Source organism: Centruroides vittatus, unplaced genomic scaffold (assembly GCF_030686945.1).
Source record: "Centruroides vittatus isolate TY-2023 unplaced genomic scaffold, ASM3068694v2 contig_349, whole genome shotgun sequence".
Classification (NCBI taxonomy): Eukaryota; Metazoa; Arthropoda; class Arachnida; order Scorpiones; family Buthidae; genus Centruroides; species Centruroides vittatus.
In genome coordinates, this window is record NW_027122172.1 from 3,037,402 (window position 1) to 3,058,722 (window position 21,321).

Here is a 21,321-nt window from a genome sequence, read left to right on the forward strand (position 1 = left end):
AAAGACTTATAAATGGTGTGACATCACAGACGGAAAGAGCCGCCTGGGATTAGTTCGGGGGATGTAACGAGTAATGAATATACATGGATGCTGTAAATATCCGTAAAAATACGACTTTTACGTTCGATTTTAAACGCAAGAAGGGAATTTTACACAGTGATAGAGACGAGTATTGATATATGGTGCGACTCTTTCATTTGTCAACGCGTGTGCAGAATTGGCCGTTAGTCGGCGCAATGGAGAAGTCGACGTTAGATGGCGCTCGGAAACGAGGCAGACGATAGAGGAGTCGTAAACGTCTGTAGTCGTTCGTCTGCCTTTTGCTAACCAAATAATTATGGAAGTTGTGATGGACGAACTGGACGTTTCACCCCTTATCTCGATCAAGGATGAATTACTGCAGCTTTAATTAAGCCCATCGACTCAATAGGATGAATTATTTTTTAAAGAAATTCGCGAGGATCGAAGGATGAGGATTGAATATGAAGCGGGGTAATATTTAGAAGGAAAAGTAAGAAAAAAGAAGAATGTATATTGATTAAAGAAGAATTCGGTGTTAATACATAAGGTAAATTCATTCTGTGTTAAACTATTTAACTCTTATTTACTGATTTATGTTTAATTTGATTTTAAATTTTGATCTGTCTACTTCATTAATATTTCGTTATTCCATGTGATCTGATTATAAGAATTATACATAAATACATATAAATTAAATGTGCACATCAGTATTGATTAATGTACATTTTATATTATTGTCAGTTTTTAAACATCAGAACATTTAATTAACACCAGGAAAATTCTACATTATCTCTGATATATGATATTTAAGGATGTTGTTAATTGATCATAAATAATTTAATGTGAATTATCTGATTAGAAGAGTCACATTTATGTAATTTGTAAATATACACGTTTAAAATCTAAATGGAAATATTTTTATATAGGCCCTATGCAAGTTAGATTTAAAAAAAGTAGTCATTCTTGTATGTGAACGTATTGCGCAACTTGTTTTTAAAATTTAACTAGGGAATTTAGACATTTTAAAATGATTAATGTCTTACAACTTTGTCTGAAATTTTCACCAACTTCAAATTATAAATTTCCTAGTTATTATTCTAAAAATTAAGAAATTATTTAGTTGAACGAGTTACTTTCATTGTTATCATTATTATTATAATATATATTTTAAATCTAAAACTGTACTAAGTTTTTAAAAATGAAGCATATCGTTAATTGATTTTAAATTATACAAATTGCCTGATTAGAAGAATTACTTTTTTAGTTTTTATTATATACAATTCATTTGTAAGAGTACCTTCACCCTTCGTTTCGTTTCGTCTTTTCTTGGATAAAACATTTCAGTTGATGTAGAGAATTACAACTCCAAATCCATCATATAGTGAAAATTACAAAAATTTGCTGTGTATTTTTCTAATATTTACCATATAAAAATGAAAATTAGTACATTATTCTTACTTTTGGGAAAACTTTTATAGAATTTGTCATGTGCGATGAGTCGCACATTATTCAAAACTTGTAAAAAATGATATATCAGAATAACGACGTATAGCATAAAAATCCACACCGACGAAGCTGAGCATGAAAAATAGTGATTGTATTCCTAACCTCGACTAAATTTTTTGAAATGCACATTTTTAAATATTCTCCTTTTACCGACGATAAACATTTCCAATTAGTTTGCTTGCAATTCTCGATAAATTTAATAATATGGGAAGAAATTCGTGCATCCATATAAAAATCCGCGAATGCACAGATTATGCCATTAACGATTATAGCCAGGGATGGTTATGGCACTCGTGAACAGGCGATGTTCGGCGCAACCGTGACGTATCGTTTCTCTTATAGATGTTTGACGTAAAAATCGTCACGTAGTAATTACGACGTACGAAAACTTCGGTTACTTTGTCTGGTAACATCAATCATGCTAAAGTTAATGTTATTTGTTAAGAAGCTTAATATAAACGTATAATGGGCGGAGAACGGACCCGGAACACGTGTAATTGGATGCATTCGTTTACACTTCGTCGAGATCACCGCGGGTTTCGTCTCAGATCCTTTCTATTTCCGTTTATGTAATGTTAACGCTTTCTCATCCGAGAGATGGGTTTTTCTGTCGTTATGTATGTACAGTACATTATCATTGACTTCGTGACAAGCAATGAATGTAATTTCATTGGAATAATTTCCTTCATTTTACTTGTTAGATGAAAAAAAAATTAACTTTTTTGTTGTAAAACTAAGGAGTCGCAAAAAACCGAACATTTCATGTTACTACGAGTATTTAAAATACTTATAATTAAAACTGTTTAAGATTAATTTTTATGCTTTAAATTGCTTATTTTTCAAATATTTATTTTTTTCTTTCTCGTCTAACGTATTAATGGTGACTATTAATACTATACAATGTCTGGTAAATTTCAATCAATGTAATAATGATGTTACTATTAAGTAAATTTCGGTATTACTTCCACCACACTGATGTGTGTATCTTTTTTTTTCTATCCATTTCGTGACTGATGTATTCGTGTTTATGTATACCTGAGGATTATTATATATTGTGGTATATTAATCTTCGGTATTATCTATCGTGCAATATTCTTTTGTTTACCTTTCTTTCTTTTAGTTATCTTTCTGTTACGAAATGCTTTTTATGTCAATTCCTCATTTTACAACTCATCAAACTCCGTCTTTTAGATATATATATATAAAGTTTTTCTCGCTTATCGACTAAAAACATTAGTGTGATGCTAAATTTGCTCTCCGAGTCGCTTTGACTCACTGCATTATATTTCTGTAAATTCGTGACGAATTTGCTTGAAGTAATATCGTTTTATTTTTATCTTCACTAGAAAGTAACTAAACTTTATTTTCATAACTCGTTTCGTGCGGTTTGAGAAAATTTTCTCATTTGTTTGTACGATATTTATGTAATATTCAAACGGTTCATAATGTTTTAGTGTATTTTCTTAAATATTAAAACTACAGTACTGTCTTCTATGGCAGATGTCACGCTTTTAACTCGACTTGCACGCACACGTGTTAGTGCTATAGTGATGGTATGTTTATATTAAAAACAATTATAAACATTTAAATATATTTTTAATGAAAATACATTGTTCACGATATAATATATTTTTAAGGATCAGTTACACTAGTGCTAATATTTTCAGATGTTTTGTAATAAAGTGATTTTTAAAATATTAAAGCATATTCCAGTCAAGCGTGATATGAAAAGTGCTAATATTTGTCATATGATATTTAACAATTTCAGAATAGTTACTCTGCGAATTATTTGAATAATTGCGTATTTGACAAAGAAAGAAGTTTTCATTTATCTTTCTTCTTGCTTTGAATTAAAACATTTAATTTTTTTTTTTTTTTTGTAACTAGCTGAACTATAGATAAGTGTTCAACAGTTTTATTTAAAAGTAAACATTTCTCATTCTAGTTAACCAATTTCTATTAGGATATTTTTATTTAAAAACAGAATAAAGTATAATATACTTGTAAATCAAAATTCTTTTTATCAGCAATTAGGTTCTTCAATGGGTAGTTTTTAAAATAGCCGTTGCATATTCTAGATTGCCGTTAAGTGCACGATTAGTTGTTAAAAATAAATAAATTATTTTATACTTTTTTTTATGAAGATGAAAACTTATCGTTTGAAATTCACCCAGCAAAAAATAATTTTTTTAAAAATTTTATACCGGACAGATTTTGTCCATATAATAATTCAGAATCAGTATGCTCGCTTTTCATTGATTTCTGATTTGTCATTCGTGCTTCCAAACAATTGCTTATTATTTTATTTTAGAGAAAAACACAAAAATAAATTCATTAGCTATAATTTAATGTACAGTACTTAATATCGCTTATTATTATTTTCTTTGTAAATTTTTCTGTATTCTTTATTTCGTACTTGATTGCCTCTTGTTCTCTTTTTAATACATCAATCTGATTATAAAAACATTAAAAAATTTAAAAATATACGTAAAGGTATAACGAAAACAGTATTACTTGGATGGCAGAAGTACTACACTTTACTTTTTTACAATTTACTTAGAGTTTTAAATAAAAATATTAATAAAATGGATACCTGTACATTATAAAAGGGGAGTGTGATAAAATTCTATTAAAACAATAAAAATTAAAAAGGTTGATATAAAGAAACTTGTATATTCTAAAAAATATATAATCTATTAAAAATTGTAAGTTAAATAAACAGATGAAAATATTAATAAAAGAAATATCTGTAAATTATAAAAAGAAGACAGTATAATAAAATACTATTAAAACTGTAAAATATAAAAAGTTGGTAAAAGAAACTGTATATTCTAAAAAGATATAAAACTTACTAAATTTTAAAAGGAAGCGTGACTATCAATGTATGACTATCATCTGAACTTCAGATGGATGTTACAGTGTAATACAGAAAGACTGGGTGTCCGGAGGGGTTATCGTGAATGGACTCTTCTCAGAACTGTAGTAGTGTTTGACAGATCTCACCTATGACAGTGCCAGTGTTCAAATTCATTCTATTTTCAGTAATTTTTATAATTTATAGATAACATCGTTCTTGCTCCCATATTAAACAATAAAATAAAGTTAAAAACTAAAGGAATTATCAATAAAAAAATTGGTATTATGTTAAACAATAACATAGTTTACACTTTTACGTGTGACTTTCAACAGAATTATCATTACTTGGGTGAAACCAGCAGAGCATTAAAAATTAGAATCAAAGAACATTTATGAGCCGTTAAATACAATTATTCCAACTCTGCAGTCTGTAGGTTGCCAGGTCTCACTAGTGTCACTAGACAGTGTCAATTCTTAAAAAGGAAAAAAGTTATTAAAAAGAAATTTTTCGAACATGTGGTGTGATTAATTTTGTATATTCTCAAATAAATTGGGATATAATCTGATTTTTTGTATATTAACTTATGTTATTGTTTGTTCGTTTGTGTTTTTGTTTAACCATCTGTTGATAATTTTGTTCAGTAATCGTTCAATTGAAAAATATGGTATACGGGTATACGATTTACTGTATTTCTTTTTGTGTTTTCATATCACTTTTTTTTTATTTCTATTTCTAGTTCAAAATTTATGTTATTTTTAATATTGTTAGCATTATCAAGTATTATTTGTAGATTTGTTAAATTTTTATTATAGATTAGAAAGAAGTCATCAACATATATATCTATTATAAAATGTGACTCCGTGAAGATTTTTCATATCTATTTTAATCGTGCATAGTTTTGGACCTATGCAAGAGCCCATAAAGATACCATCTGATTGGCTAAAAAAATTCACTATTACAAATAAAATAATTATTAACTAAAACAAATTCTACCGATTGAATTATCAAGACCTCACATTCTAAATTTTTAACCATATTAATTATAAAGTCTTTGCGTACTGATGGATATTTTATTTTACTTCTTGAAAACTACGTATAATAGATACAGTATTTGGAAACTCCAAGTAAATACAGTACATCTGTATACACATTTAAGAAACAACTTCAATTTTACTGAACTATAATCATTTCATTACTATTGCGAAAGAATAGCTTTGAAATATTATTCAAAGGAAAACAAATTTAAAAATAAAATTAGGCTTGGGCTTTTTTTTCCTGGAACCATTCAGTTTTTGATCAAGTAGACAAAATTCAAAAGAGATCGTTTATATTGTTGCATTTTCCGATTTCGTTCTTTTTAAAACTCATATTTGCAAGAATGCTACAAGATGTTGAATGTTAAATCTTCTGCTCCAGAAATCTATAGAAAGAGGAAAAAACTCTCGAAGGAAATCCGTTGAATAAGATTCCGTATTTTATCTTTTTTTGTGTACTGAATAAAGATCGATCATTAACGAAGCATATTTATATTTTGAAACAATTTAAGAAAAATCCATTCAAAATACAAATTGCTTTTGATTAGAAACGTGTATAGTCATATATAATTAGCTTAATTTATCAATTTCTGACCTTTTAGAGAGTTTGTATCTGTTCTGACTAAACAAATAGAAGTATGAATAGTCGATTTGCTTCCCTTACTATTAAAAGTTTTTGGAGTATTTTTGTTGTCGCTGTTGAAATATAGACTAGATTATTAATTAATAATGACTGCTATGTATCTAGCATTACCAACTGTAGGTGTGTGTAACGCGAAACCATTTAGGCTATACGATGTTAATTAATAATTTAGGATAATGAATGCTACTGATTTGTACTTAAAGATATTATAGATACTATTATCCTACAGAATAAAAACTAAGCTATGCAACCACTTATTACTAATAATTTCGTTATTCTAATGTGTATTAGTAAATTGAATATATACATTCAATTGCTTAAATTAAAATGTTCAGTTAAAATTTTTCATTTATTAGATATTAAATACTTTAAAGATATTCTTAAATTGGAAGAAAAAACGAGTGATCTTTATACCATTTTCCTAGACAAAACAACAATTTAATGTTAAGAATTAGATTATGATTTGATAGAAACCAATAAAACTGGCAAAAACAAAAAATAGTGCTGAAAATCCTTTTAAATTTATAGATAGCATTAGAAGATGAACTCAGAATTGGTCTTTATATTTTTATACCACTTTTATTTGTTTATTATGTCAAGATAAAAGTTCAGTTTTCAAGAAGTAAGTATTTGTAGGTATTTAAAATTTACTTGTATAATTGTTGTCTTCCTGTTAATAATTAATGAAATTAAGATCATCATCATATATCGGTGTGACTAAATCTAAAAATAAACGAGCAATTATTTATTATGACGTCGTCACAATGCTGGGGTTGCAATTTTTCGTCACAATGTTCTCAATTCTTTTAGTGGTGTCTCCCCCTGTATATCATACTTTTCATGTTAGCAATAGAATTGGTCATCTATCTAACACCTTTCAGGGGAAAATTTTTGAATTGAAATAACATGCCTGCCGGTTTGTATCGGACGTTCGTATATAGTTAATCGGGCCCCTAAGGTTTCCATATCTGGTCTCGTCTTTCGTCTATCTAACTCCGTTCTCGTGTTTAAGGAAAGATGGACAGACAACAGTGGGAATTTATAGGTCTACGATTTTTTCAAATTGCAGCCCAAAAAGAGGATAATAACATTGTTACATTTTTCATATTTTAATATTTTTCACATTGTTTCTGTTGTAGCTTCATTGTTTTTCTTACATTTGTGAAATTATTTTATTTGCATTTTTTTCTGGATAAAGATAATTGAATTATGAAAGAAATAAAGCTTTCCATTTTGATAACTTTACAAGGTTTATACAGTTAGCCCACTGGGATAAGCAGCATGGAAATTAATTTGTTTGATAGGAATAGGAATAGTTAGACAATGGTTGTGACATAATCTTAATTTACAATTCTATATTGTATGAATAAAAGTTATAATGCAATTTTGATTTATGTAAATTTATTTAGTGTAATGTTTGAATTTTACATTCACTCAAGTGTAGAACTTCTTTGGATATGGGAATCCATTCTACATTGCTATAATCCCTCTGGTAATACAGGGTTATATTAGTCAAAATGATATCGAACAGGATTTTCTTGTTTATTTCTATTGACTTGGCACAGGCTTGCTCCTATACATTTGATTAGAGAGTTTGATTTTGTTCAGGTAGTAATAGTTTGTTCTATTGTTTTTTGGTTGGTTCTTTTTGGTGTTGTTACTAATCGCACCCCAGCATGGAAAATTGCCCCCATTGAGAAACACTGGCCTAGATTAACAAAATTATGATGAAGAAAGTGTGGCTTGAATTTAATTACCACATCGATATGTGCAAGGTTACACATAAGGCCTATATTAAATGATTGTAAGACACTTAAAAACTTTGATAAATATGATTTAATTTGATATTATTTTTTGTCATAGAAACTGTGTAGTTAAAATAAAATGTTAAAATTGTTAGTATAATTTTGACTAAATCTATATAATGTACAGTACATCTATTCACTTGGTGTATCTTGTTAACCTATATATTAATTTAATACTTTCAATTATGCTATATTAACAATTTAGCAAATAAATTATTTTGTTATTGGTTATAAATATGTTGGATGATTAATTTAAAATTATGATACACTTTTATACAATACAAACTACTAGAATGCTTCAAGAAAAAGGTTTAGAACAAATACAGTATTTATTTGAGGAATGTTATACAGAGTGATGGAAATGATTGGGAGTGAAGACAGAAGAAAAAGAAAAAAAGCAAGTGAATTTCAAATGTTAATAGAATATTGTAAGGTTTGAATTATGTGGTGAGTTACATTTGAATTAAAATCTTATGTAAATGAATAATTATAATTTATTGTAAGGTTAAGATTTTACAATAAATTGCAACCGAGGAGAGACTAAGAGAGTCTGAAATACATTTTGCAAAGACCCTAGAGATATAAAATACTTTGGTACAACAGTTGCTTTGTGGATTCTGCCTGGGAAGAAAATGCATCTTTGTACACTTAAAATTATAATTTATTACATAGATTAATTAGCATTAAATAATAAATAATTTAATTATCAAAATTGATATAAATAAGTTGTGTCAATTTTTGGAAAGTAATATTTCATGAATATATTTAGAGTAAAACTATGCACAAAATACCACAGAAACAAGTAAAAGGAATAAAAATTATTTACTTACACGAATGATGAAAATGTATTAGTAATAATTTTTATTCTGTTTACTGGCTTTTGTGGTATTTTTTCTGTAGTTTTATTCTAAACAACCAGTGTTGTGTTGTGGTGAATATATTTAGAGTAATGAATAGCAAGAAGAATACAAAATTCCTAAGTACATCATGGACATATCTAGGAAAATGGTGACCTTAATTAAATGGTTTTATATACAGTAGTTGTTTATACTTTGATAAAAGAGAAACTGACATTTCAACACAACTTGCTCATTTTCGTCAGCTCATTCATTATGCACTTTGGGCACATACATAGAGTGACCAAATGTTGGTGGTAGCAAAATTGAAAATACATATAATATTTTATAAAATGAAATACTAATTCTTTATATATTGTTTCATTCAAAAATAAAAATAAAGTAATAACAGGAAGTTGAATGGTTATTTTTTTTTAACTGTTGGATTGTTTTTAGAATATATTAAGTTAAAGTTTATGGTGGCATTTATATGGTAGACTAGGGTGCAAATAGAATAATATATTGTTCACATATGTGATATTTGGGAAGAGTTAATAACAATGCATCTGTAAAATTACACAAGAATCAAAAATACTATAATATAATATGACACGAGCATTTAGTTGATCAACTAAATAAAGATAACCGATGAAAATTTGCCATGTGTCTTCAAAATACACTATAAAGTTAGTGTTTAACAAGTCAACAATACAAAAAAGGACATGGTTTCACAAAATACAAATGACATGAGCAATTAAATACTTTTAAACTAAAAAAATTAATTAATCTCCTTTCAATTCTTTTTAAAATATATTTTATTAAAAGTAAATTACGTCATCATATTTATAAACAATTTAGATAAGATTTAATAACAAAATTTTTAAGTCAATAAGTAAGAAAGGATGGAAAAAAAATTATTACATTGATGCTATATATAAAATAACAATTATTATTAATACAGTATATTATAACTTAAAAGTAAAAGATAGTTTAATAAATTAATTCATTCAGTTTCTTAGTTATATCATTGTTATCTCTGGTTAATTAGTATTATGACATTGATTAAGAATAATTGATTAATCACTTGTGTACTCCTACACCTTAATCAATTAAAAGATTTTGTTTTTATGATTTTTCTTTTATTGAATCATCCTATTATTTTATATCTGTATAACTTTATACATTAAAAATACCAAATCCTCCATTTAGCTTAAATTTTTAATACATATTTAATACTTTTCTAGATTTAAGTTAAATGTTTAATCAATAATATTAAAAATAACAATTTTAACGAAAATTATATGAGTTGTTTTTATATTTTATACCCAAGCTTAAGTATTCAAGAAATAGAATTTAAAATTGTTCATGAACGCAAAATAAGAAATTAAATTAATTAAACATGGTAAATAAAATTTTAAGATTTAATGAGCGTCTAACATAATCCATTCTTGTGACTTTAAATATTTATTTATATTTTGAATTGTGGTCAGAAGAAAAGTTGTGTATTTATAAAGTAGACTTTTATTGTTTATTTATTTAAATATGAAAATAAAAATAGAAATATTTTTCATATTGTTGTTGTTTGCATTGCTGATTGCTTCTTTTACAACTATAAATCCTTGTTAACTGTAAATTCTTTTTATTGTTGATTGCTTATTTCTACTTTAAATGAATTTTATGAATTCTTCATTCTTTACATTATAAATTAATTTTTGTTTTTGAAAAACATTTAATGGTTTGAGAATAAAAATAATCATTAATAAAAGCTCAAAAGAAAAAGAAGCTGATAGTAAATATTTTTTGTTTTATATTTAAAAAAATATAATTTTTGTTTAAATAATAAAAAATATATTTTATTTTATTAAATAAGAATTTAATGCAGTAAATATTAATTATTATTGTAAACTTTTAGCTTATTGTTATATTTTGTAATGTTTTTAGATTAAATAATCATTATATTTCAAGACTATTGTAGTATTCGGTTTATTTTTTTACGATATTTTAAATATTCGCCATTATTTATTTGAAAAAGTATAGACTACAAAAGATAGTGTTTTTCTAGAAAATATTTCATAACTGACAGTAAGTAAACTTAATATGAATTTGTCTTTTTATAGACAAATTTATTACATAGTATTACTGCAAACACTTTCAGTCTGCATGGAAACTACTTGATTTTTATATTCGTTTTTGGAACTTTTAAAGTTTTGTAAAGCATGTTTGAACACAGTTGCAGAACAGTAAGGTTATAATTGATAAAGGTTAGTGCTTATTGGCAGAGCTGTCAATATGTGAGCTGGAAATGTTTCCTCAGACCTGGAGAAAACTTAGAGGCCCATACTAGTTCTCATCTGTATAAATTAATGCTATTTTTAGTAACAAAAAATAAAATCTTTAAAAACTACTTTTCATTAATAAAGAAACATGGCTACATATTAATAATGAAACACTTGCTACATATTTCATTTATTAAAAAAAATCTCAAAAGGAGCTTTCTAAAGAGTTAAAATGGTCTACTTTACTCTTGGGTCTCATACAAAATTTCAATGGCCCTGTTTATTGAAAGTTATATTCAGAAAACCCACATTTATTTAATCAAAGTTTTACTGTACTAATAATATATATTAATTTAATTTTCAATTTCTGTAGAATATGATGAATAATAAATAATTGAAATATATGAAATTAGGAAGGAATTATTGTAGAAATACATTATGTTTAATCTATTGATAATTATATGATTTTTCTTAGAAAGAATAATCTTAATGATATTTAATAATGTAATTACAGCAATTAAATTTATATATAAAAATCTCAAGATTTCAATTCAAGTAATGAATTAATATCAATTTTTGTTAAAATGAAATCTATTGATTTAATGTAAAGAACACCTCAAAGAAATTCTTAAATAATAAGCAACAATAATTCTTAAATCAAGTTTGTTTTATTATGATTGTTGTTGTTATTTATTAATATGTTATGTTTTATAATATTATTATTACCATAGCTTTTTTAAAAATCAAACATTGAAATATCTTAATATAGAATATAATATAGATAATGTTTATCTGAATAGCTTTATGATGACAACTTGATAAGGATGGTACTTACATTCCTATTCTTGTTAAGAATTACCACAGTTAGATCCATATCTATAATACAGTTTTGCATAAAGATGTCCAAATTTACTCTGAGATCTTTAATTGTATTTTGTAAAGTAACAGATTCCAAGATTTGCTTACTTAAGATGCTATTATGTAATATGGTTATAACCTTGGTAATTTTGTACAAACATCTTTACAATGCCATTGTTATATTATTTAGTCAGCTTCAATATCAGTTTGAAATAATACTATATATAAAGTCCCCAAAAAACATTGACAATGTAAGGGATGATGACAAGAAATCAGAAAACTTATCAGTTATTTTAATAAAACATACAAGTTTGAAATGAGACACGGTAATAATTGTATCTATTTATCTTTAAATGGTAGTTAATTAAAATAATAAATTGTGATGTATAATGAATTATTTGTTAGTATTAAAATAAGATTGTTCTTTTCTTTTTGTGTTTATTTTTCTATTTCTCTTTATTATTATTTGGTTCATTTTCCATTTTTGTGGTTTGTCTTTGTTGTCAAATTCATTGCTGTGAATTTTGATTTTAGATGAATAAAAATGTTTTATTAAATATTAAAAAATGCATATTTTATTACTGAAATAACCAAAACAAATGATTTAACTGTAGGAATCAATGTATTTACTTTATAAATATGTGTGGAATGTCTTCTAGCAATTGATTGTTAAGTAATTAAATCAATTGAATGTACTATTTATTAAATAGAATGAATAATAGAAGAATAGAAAAATCCTATGTAAAAATTCAATCATATTAACATGTTCTAGACTTAAGCCATTTTGTTCTAGATACCTTTTATTAATAAAAGGAGTCAGTGTACTCTTTATCTCATTAGTAAACATGATAATTGCTTTGAGATGTATGACAGCAATATTTTTTTCTTTTAATGAATGAAATACATTGAAATTTATGCATAAATTATTGTTTCATACTGAGATATTGAAGATTTACATTTATTATAAATATGCAAAATATTTATTAAAAAATTTAATTAAAAATGTAGTTCTGTTATATGAATTAATATATTTTTAGTGACTATTATTTTTATTCTAGCTTAGTTTAAAATAATATACTGAACAACTCAAATTTTAATGAGAAAATTATACTTATATATTTTATGTTTGGATCTTTATTCCATTCTTTCTTCAACATTTAGTTTACTTTTTGAGCACTTTGTTTATTAGCAAATCTTGGTGATTACATAAATATAGATAGAACAAGATAAACAGAAATCATATCTAGAATTATTAGAAGTAGAATTATTAGAAGACAAGATAAATATCTTACAATGTATTAACTAAATAAAGAATTCATTATTTCAGAGAATACCAATAAAATTTTTGTCTTTGTTGAAACTTATTTAAAATGAGCAATGCCAGGCTGCAATTTTTAATCATATTTTTAATTTATATAATTTAAATTATGTGCTTTTCACCTTAAATTAGTAGTGTCTTCCTCCTATACATTTCCTTTTATGAAACTCCTGTATATCATACTTTTCCTGTTAGCAATAGAGTCATGTCAAATCATATATCTAACTCCTTTCATGGGAAAATTTTTGAATTGAAATAACACAACTTTCAGTTTGCGTTGGAAGTTTGTATATAGTTAATTGGGGCCTACTGCTCCCAAGCCTTCCATATCTGATCTCATCTTTTATCTAACTAACTCCATTCTCTAGAATAAGGAAGGACAGAACAGCCTGACAACTGGGAATTTATAGATCTACAGTTTTTTCAAATTGCAACCCAATGATAAAAATAGAGCTGAAGTCTTGTGCTTATAACTATTTTGTTAATGGAGTTCTCATGGTAATTTAGTTCTGCTGCACAGTTTATCAAATTTACTATGTATTATTTGCCTGATTTACTAGTTTGTTAAATCTAAATATTTTAAAATGTACATGTTTTATACTAGTAAATTGAATGCACTATAATTTTATGCAAAAATTTATGACTGTTTATTTTATGTAAGTATTAAGAATTATTGTGAGGACTGCACCAATACACAGGCATAGCTGGCCATGACCGCAGACCTTATTTTCTTAGAAGCCTCATCTCACTGCTTGTTACTAATATTTTTGTATTTGTTTTGTATCTGTTTAGTGCCTTTAAAGAAATTGGGCTGAAAACCTAAGAAGTGCTTAAAATGGTCCTGGTTGTCAATTATTTTCAATTAATTCTTTAAGGAAAATATTAATATTTTCCTTAAAGAATTTAAGCCAATTAAAGAAATCTTTGTTTATATAATTATTGTATTCTTTTAACATACTATTGATGATTAAATCTGTCTGTATAATACATTTTAATGTAAATGTTAGAGTTTGTTTAATATATTGGTTTGATTAATGTCTAGTTGAAAGATTTTTAAATATCCATTTTTACTCTCAAATCTCTCAGAAAGAAAGAAAGGGAAAAAAAGAATACTGACAAATGCACCATCAGAATTTTTTATAAGACATTTTTAAAAGAAATATAAAAAAAACAACTTGATAAATGACTGCATAAAAAATTTTTACATTTCTTTTTATGAACATTAATCTAGTTGATAACAACGTTAAATCCAAGAAAATCTTAGTTTCAAATTTTAGATAACGTTTAAAACATTTTGAAATTTATGTTAAAGTAATTTTGCTTATAAATTAAACTTGATTTGATTTGAAATGCTTAAACTTTGAATTATAAAATTTATATCTTAATTGTGATTATTCTTTATAATGGTACTCTTTTCAAATTTAAATTAAAATGTTTAACTTAAGACTTGAAACAATAATTTGGAATGGAAGAAAGGTGAAAACAAGGATCTGAATTTCATGGTAAAGTAATCTAAATAATAAAAAAAATTAATAGATTTAAATTTTTTAAAAATAATTATTATTTTTAATTCAATCAATCAATTTTATTTAAGTTTTTTATTCATCATAAAAGTGAAAATTAATCTTAAATCCTTGAAAAAAAAATGAATGACAAACCAGGAATTTCCTATTCTTAATTAAATTTTTAATCATTCTTATTTCATTTCCTTTTAATTTAAATAAGGAACACTTTAAAAAAGAAAGAATATATTTTAAAATTAAATTTTGATTTAAGAAAAAGGAAATTTGTTTACATAAGTTGATCAGTTCATCCGTAAGGTACTTTGGTAGGTAGTGGTAGGAATATGGTGCAGTAACGGTTTTACATCCAACTTCCAGACTGTCTGGCTTGTAGCCAATTTAATAAAACGTCCTTGCCCCTCATTGTATACGGAAGAAAACAATAATTCCTTTTGTAAAATATTTATACCTTAATGGATGTCTTTTTACATTATAAGTTCGGGTAAGCTGATGTATAGGTATCAGCGAGTCGAAACATAAGTGTACGTACATAAAAGAATTTAGGATAGGAAATGTCCCTGGAGTATAAAGTTCCCCACAAGTTAGAATGATTATTAGTCATTCTTGAACGCCCGATAGATCACGAGAGTGTAAAATGTTCGTTGGTCCGTGGAAAAATAAGCAAAGCGGCGAATCACATTATCCTCTAGAGAATTACTGAATATTTTTTTGGTCAGAAATTTCCAGATTTAAGTATAACTGAATTATTAAGCTACCTTAAAGTTTATTACTTTTTCTCATAATTTAAATTGTGTAAAGCCATAACCTTAATCTGATGTGGATATTATCTGTTTAGTTCTGAAAACATAAAATTTTTATAATTTTCTTTAAGCTTATCTTGTTTAAATATTTCTTAATGATCTAAGAAACCTGATTTAAAAATTCATATCTTTCTTTGTTTTATGGTAATTATATCATTAAGTAATGGAAACTTCAAACGTTCGTTTCGAACGTTTACCTAAAGCCCAGAGAAGACTTTCAATATCCAACATGGCGCTTGTACAGTAATTTCTCCTCATTTAACGAGCTGGCAGATTCATTACAATCGACTGTTCCCCGCTCGTACTAATAACATCCAATTTGTGTTCTGTAGGAACTCAAAACGAGATCGATGATCAGCTGCACTCGGAGATCGTGTGAAATAAGCAGAAGGTTAGTGCATGTTGCACGAACCGCATCCACTTTATTTAAATGTTGTTTAAGATTTCGTCCAATCTGTTTTTAACCCCCTCATTTCTCATTTGAATACAAAAATTTGTTTACTATCATAAGCACTTGTTTCCTAGACGGAATTCCGTTCGCGATAATGCCCTTCAAAGGATGCTGGAATACTGGCAATGCATTATCACTCCCCCTTCCCCTCTCGCACTCTGGAGTTTAAAATGACTTTCTACTGCAGAATTCGCAGAAAAGATCGCGCCGGGTTTAGCCATCCTCATTTGGAGTAGGAGGAAGAGGAGGAGATGAAAAAATTCCGTCTGTGACGTCACGATCAATGATTCACGTGACGAGGTCAATGTCCTTTCCTGTCGTCCGTCGAAAACTAACCAGAAAATTTATCCGCTTGTGTAATTTTATAAACTCTGTAAATTATGTTGCACGATGTGATTAATTACTTCACCCCAGCCTTATCTGAAAAATATGCAAATTAGATGACGTACCAATAGTAACCAGTGACTCTGGTAGATAATTTAACGAACGTTTACATTTGAACACTTTTTTTTTAAATTAATAAACTCGAAAGTTTGAAATGTCTACTTTAAGCCCATGAGTCATGCTGGAATAATGGCACATCTGTACACTAAAGGAGTAAGCTGGAGTGTCGTTACATCCATATAGGATCGACGAGCGCGTTTGAACGGTTGCCTGGCAACCAACGAACTATGTATATAATATTCATCGTGCATTATTGTCTGAAACCAAGCGGAAAATAAAAATTTCATTCATAAACAAGTTTTAAATAGAAAGTAAAAAATTACTTTTTAATTTCTCACTCGATTGATGCTGATAAATTCACTATAGGTGAGCAGGTTATGAAGGAGATTAACAATTACTTGGCAGGTGGTCAAAGTGGAGTAAGTTCGCTAACAAAATTTAAATTAATTGCAATTTTAAAAGCGAAGACCGGGGGATTTCGTAGATAGTCATCGATTTGTTTCGAGCTGCGTGAAGCGATAGGTTAGATTTGTTTACGATGCCAATGATTGTTGTATTATCATTCTTTACTTTTTAGGCGGAATGTGGTCTATTGTGCAAACTGGCAGTGTTAATAACCAAGGGGCGCCGAGTTCCAGGAGCAAACACGCCATGTGTAGCACACAGACTGGAATGATTTATCTTCTAGGAGGTAGAAGTGCCAATTTACCATTGAAGGATTTTTGGAGATTCGATCCTGGTAAATCTAGATTTTATTCTTTGATATATTTTAAATTTATAAATAATACAATAATAAAAATTCTCCTACAGTGCAGAGTTTATGGGAAGAATTGCGTTGCCGTGGAAACAGACCGCCTTGTCTGCAGGAACACACCATGGTGGGATGGAGGGTATGTATAAAGACGAGAGTTGAAAGAGTTGCAAATCATTAAACATTTAGCTTTTTTTCAGCACTTCCTTTATGTTTTCGGAGGCGAAATTGGCTTTGCATCTACAGGCGAGACACCTTTGTGGATTTTAGATACTGGTAAATCTCTCGTAATTAATCTTATCGTTATTTTTTTTTCTTGAAGATAACTACTAAGGCCGTATTTTTAGGTGTTGGAACATGGAGAAAACACCATATTAGAGGATTAAGTGGGCAACAACCGTCTGGCAGAAGAGGGCATACTTCTGTTGTTTATAATGGAGCTATGCACGTTTATGGAGGTTATCAAGATTTGAGAGGTTCCTCTTCTGAATTGTGGTCGTTTGATTTTGGTAAATAATTTCGTTTAGTTTCGGAATTGAATGTATGGAACTAATTTAATTTCCATACAGAACAAATATCATAAATCTGTGGTTTGTTTTATGTACGAAAAGCATAATTGTATCGAATTTTAATTGTAATTTTAGTCTAGTTCCGTTAATAGCCGTTGTTTATTTTGGAATTCTGCATGTAGAAAGGTTGTTAAGAATTATTTAGTATATAAATAACGAAACTGAATGAAAAATAATTGTCTATTGGAATAATTCTTGGCTCGTAAATGTTCCCATTTCCGTCTACAGAATATAAATGGCTGTTTATAGACACGTAATGCCTTTGCCGAATATAGGATGATGGGCATTATGCACGGCTCTTCTTTTTTCTACTTTATTTAATTCTGGCAAACATCAGAGTGAGAGTTTAAAATGGATTGTGACAACCGAAATGGGATTGGATGACTCATTATTTGCTCATCTACCATGGGTGACAAATCAAATAAAGTTTGCTACAGAATTTCTTGCGTTGTTAACTATAAAAGTACAAACTGAAAACAGTAATAATAAAATATATTTCAAATAAATTTTCTTTAAAAGAAACATCATTCACGAGGATTGACTCTGCCGCATCCCGTGCTGAAACAGATGCAGCATTCTCTGCGCAATCTCTGTATCGATTAGTTTAGCGGTATCTTTAGTCGATTGAAGAGTTACATTCCTCGCACTTTCTTTCGCTTTAATCGATGCAGAAAGTTAGCGTGTGAATAAATGATTGATTGTGTTAATGCCGACAAGCATTTTCAGTTTTTCGGCAACAAAGAATTTATCAATTTAAATCCTAAACATATCTATTTCGATATTAAATCAAATAGGAAATTTAATTTTTATAGATGTTCAGTACCCCTGTTATATCGTTACTCCTCAATATGAAAACTAAATTTATTCCCTCTTGCATTTAATAATAGAGGCATTTCCTTAAAAGACGCCCTAGGGACATTTTACGAGCCACTCCCAGGAGTGTGTTAAGCTTAACGAAGTTACTTTCCTCCCTAACGATGGGCATTTCTGCTTCAAATTGTTTTCTAGTGACGGAACGTTGGCATCTGACATTGCTTCCCAGTCACGTGGATCAGCCACCTGCCAGGCATAACCATTCTTCGGTTGTCCACGATGCTGCCATGTGGGTTTATGGTGGGATGACCGACCTACAGGAAAGAAACGATTTCTGGAAATGGGATTTTGGTAGGGTTTATTTTGCTTTTTAACAAAAGTTACATGTTTATTTCCCAGATAAAATTTTCGGGTTTCTTTAAGTATCGAAACAATGGAGTCGTATTCGATCTCAGAAAGGCCCAGGAGAATTACACGGTCATTCCGCTGTAAAAGCAATGTCATGCATGTATATCTTTGGAGGAGAAAGAGCAGGTGTCCTGTTAAATGAATTGTGGAGGTACCACTTTGGTGAGCAAACATTTTCTAATTTCGAATTAATACAAATCATGTCTACATATAGCAATACCTTACTTTTATTTCAGCAACCGAGACATGGGAGCGCCTTCAGCCCGAAGGAGTTATACCAAATCCGAGATGTCGGCACGCGGCAGTGATAGAACCTACTCTCCATACTTGGGACGACAAGATCATTGCTTGGGAAAACAGCCCCCAGCAATCAAATACCACTCGTTCCAACCATTCCCATCATCGGCATTCTCACCCTGTGGGAACTTCAGATACGCCGCCTAAATCGGCGTCTATGTGTTTCACACAGAGCGAATCTGCTGAGAATGGACGGAAATATTTCAAATTCCGCGTGCATCCCGTTTCTCGTCTTTGTAGCAAGAGTACCAGTTCGGACGACGAAGACGAAGATTCCGAGTACGTAGCAACTTATAATCACAACCCAGCCCAAGTCAACATTAGGTGAGCACTTTAAAATACTTAGAAATTCAGTCGTTACGATATTTAAAAATAACTTCTCTTACAGTAAATCCCTCCGAGAGAAGATCACCAGCAGCAGGCTGGTGCGCAGTATCTCCAGCGGTAGCTACAGCATCCTCCATAACCCCCCCGTAGAAGGTCATGCGGATGAGTTGGAACGCCTCGTAGAGGAGACACCGCACCAGCAACATCGCACTATTCAGAAGTCGCACAGTTCCGATGCCGTTTTAGAATCCGATAGCGAAACGTCTACTCCCCAACATACGCGGCCTAAACTCGAACGTTTACCATCTCCCGGTACTAATCATCCTCGTTCCTTCCATCCTACCACTCCTACCGGTTCCATCAGAACTTCAGAATCTCAAAAGGAAAAATCGTCAAACGGTGACTGGTGTTGTTGTTACCACGGCAGCAGCAACTCTCTGAGGATGATGGGCCACACTCATTGCGATGTATGTCATAGAATGGTGCCACAGTCTACAGGAAGCCGAGGAGGACGCCTCGCATACGACGGACCATTAACTACGGTCAAAGATGTCGAGGAAGAGACCAGCGAGGGGGGAGACGAAGCAGTACCCGTCCCAGTCACCACTCCAAAATCGATGGACGCAGTGCTGGTAGATTTGGACACCACTTATCCCATGGAGACCGAAAAGCCTCGCCAACATCCATCTTCTTACACTCTCTCGGATCTGGTGACTCCGAGCGTCGAAAGCTGTGGATTGTCTCATTCCGTATCCCACAGTTCTGGCTATCACAGCTTCACAGACGATGAAAGCGGCGATTGTCACCGTGAATTTGCGGGATGTTTAAACATTACAAGTCGCAGGCCTTCCACGCGCGGTCATAGGGACGGTTTGCCAGTAGAGCTGAAGACATTCAATAATTCTTCTGAACCACCGAGAGCTCGATCGTGGATCGCAGTTCGCAGAGGAAGCATCAGATTCGTAACCATCCAATTACGCCCACTCCCACTTCCTCTAGCCTCCGTCTCGAACATCAGATGGCATCGGTGTCACCCGGACGCAGATGGCACCTGAGTCCTTCGAAACCAAGAATTCAACAACGTCACTGGCAACTTTGCTTATATGTATTCGGAGGAAGGGAGCAGGGCGCGCCGGGAGTATATAGGCAACCCATTTCTGTCTGGAAACTGTACGTGTGACATTTTAGTCTATTTTGTAACGTGTTTTCTAATCTAGCCATGTCATAGAAAATATATATTTGCAGCCATTAGAAAAGACCATGTGAGAGGTGTAAGCTTCGAATCCATCTGTTCCGTCTTATATTTATTCATCGAGACTTTCTCTCTAAGAGATTAGTCGAAGGACATATCCAAAAAGTCCATTTTCTTATCTCATATTTTTCCGATGGATACATAAAATCGTCCGTCCCAGGATAGTCTAATTAAATGCTTTTATTGACACCTTTTGGGATGTAAAAAAACGAGTTAGACAATCCTAGCATAAGAGTGGAAAACGGAAGAAAGAAAGAAAAAAAAATTCTCAGCCAGTCAGTCATTCCATTTCTAGTCAGATGTACAGACTTCTGTGTGTGAAAGTGTCGTTTATATCTGTTTATCTGTTAGTGAATTGTGACAGTTTTCTGTTTGCTTTGTTCATTTTTCTGTCGTTCTCTTACCATAATAATGCATCAGTATTATAAATTTAAATAATTGTACCATTTTGTATAAAAAAACAATATCAATAATAAAGCCTTTTTAGCAGCTGCTGCCTTTCATTGTTCTGAGATGTTCGCAGGTGCAGTTA

General features: G+C 29.7%; 1 protein-coding gene across 3 annotated transcripts; it reads left to right on the forward strand.

The window, feature by feature from the left end:
• Positions 1 to 227: 227 nt before the first annotated feature.
• LOC136974425 (uncharacterized) lies at positions 228 to 21,278 on the forward strand. Of its 3 annotated transcripts, XR_010880637.1 has the most exons (10): positions 228 to 568; positions 16,950 to 17,111; positions 17,183 to 17,262; positions 17,324 to 17,399; positions 17,471 to 17,632; positions 18,701 to 18,856; positions 18,929 to 19,075; positions 19,150 to 19,534; positions 19,599 to 20,707; positions 20,783 to 21,278. XR_010880637.1 is itself a non-coding variant. In XM_067269301.1 (9 exons), the coding sequence occupies exons 2-9, from the start codon at positions 16,955 to 16,957 to the stop codon at positions 20,590 to 20,592; spliced, it is 2,157 nt and encodes a 718-aa protein (XP_067125402.1). In that variant the 5' UTR covers positions 228 to 568; positions 16,950 to 16,954; the 3' UTR covers positions 20,593 to 21,278. The 3 variants fall into 3 exon arrangements, 2 of the variants coding, with proteins under 2 accessions (XP_067125402.1, XP_067125403.1); XM_067269301.1 differs by having other exon boundaries at positions 19,599 to 21,278; XM_067269302.1 differs by lacking the exon at positions 17,471 to 17,632 and having other exon boundaries at positions 19,599 to 21,278.
• Positions 21,279 to 21,321: the final 43 nt, after the last annotated feature.

What these genes read in the sequence shown, in the direction of transcription:
- LOC136974425 (XM_067269301.1), top strand. Translation starts at nt 16,955, where the DNA reads ATGTGGTCTATTGTGCAAACTGGCAGTGTTAATAACCAAGGGGCGCCG. An exon ending in TTTGTGGATTTTAGATACTG is followed by an intron (nt 17,400 to 17,470) that starts GTAAATCTCTCG and finishes CCGTATTTTTAG; the next exon opens with GTGTTGGAACATGGAGAAAA. An exon ending in CCAGCCCAAGTCAACATTAG is followed by an intron (nt 19,535 to 19,598) that starts GTGAGCACTTTA and finishes CTTCTCTTACAG; the next exon opens with TAAATCCCTCCGAGAGAAGA.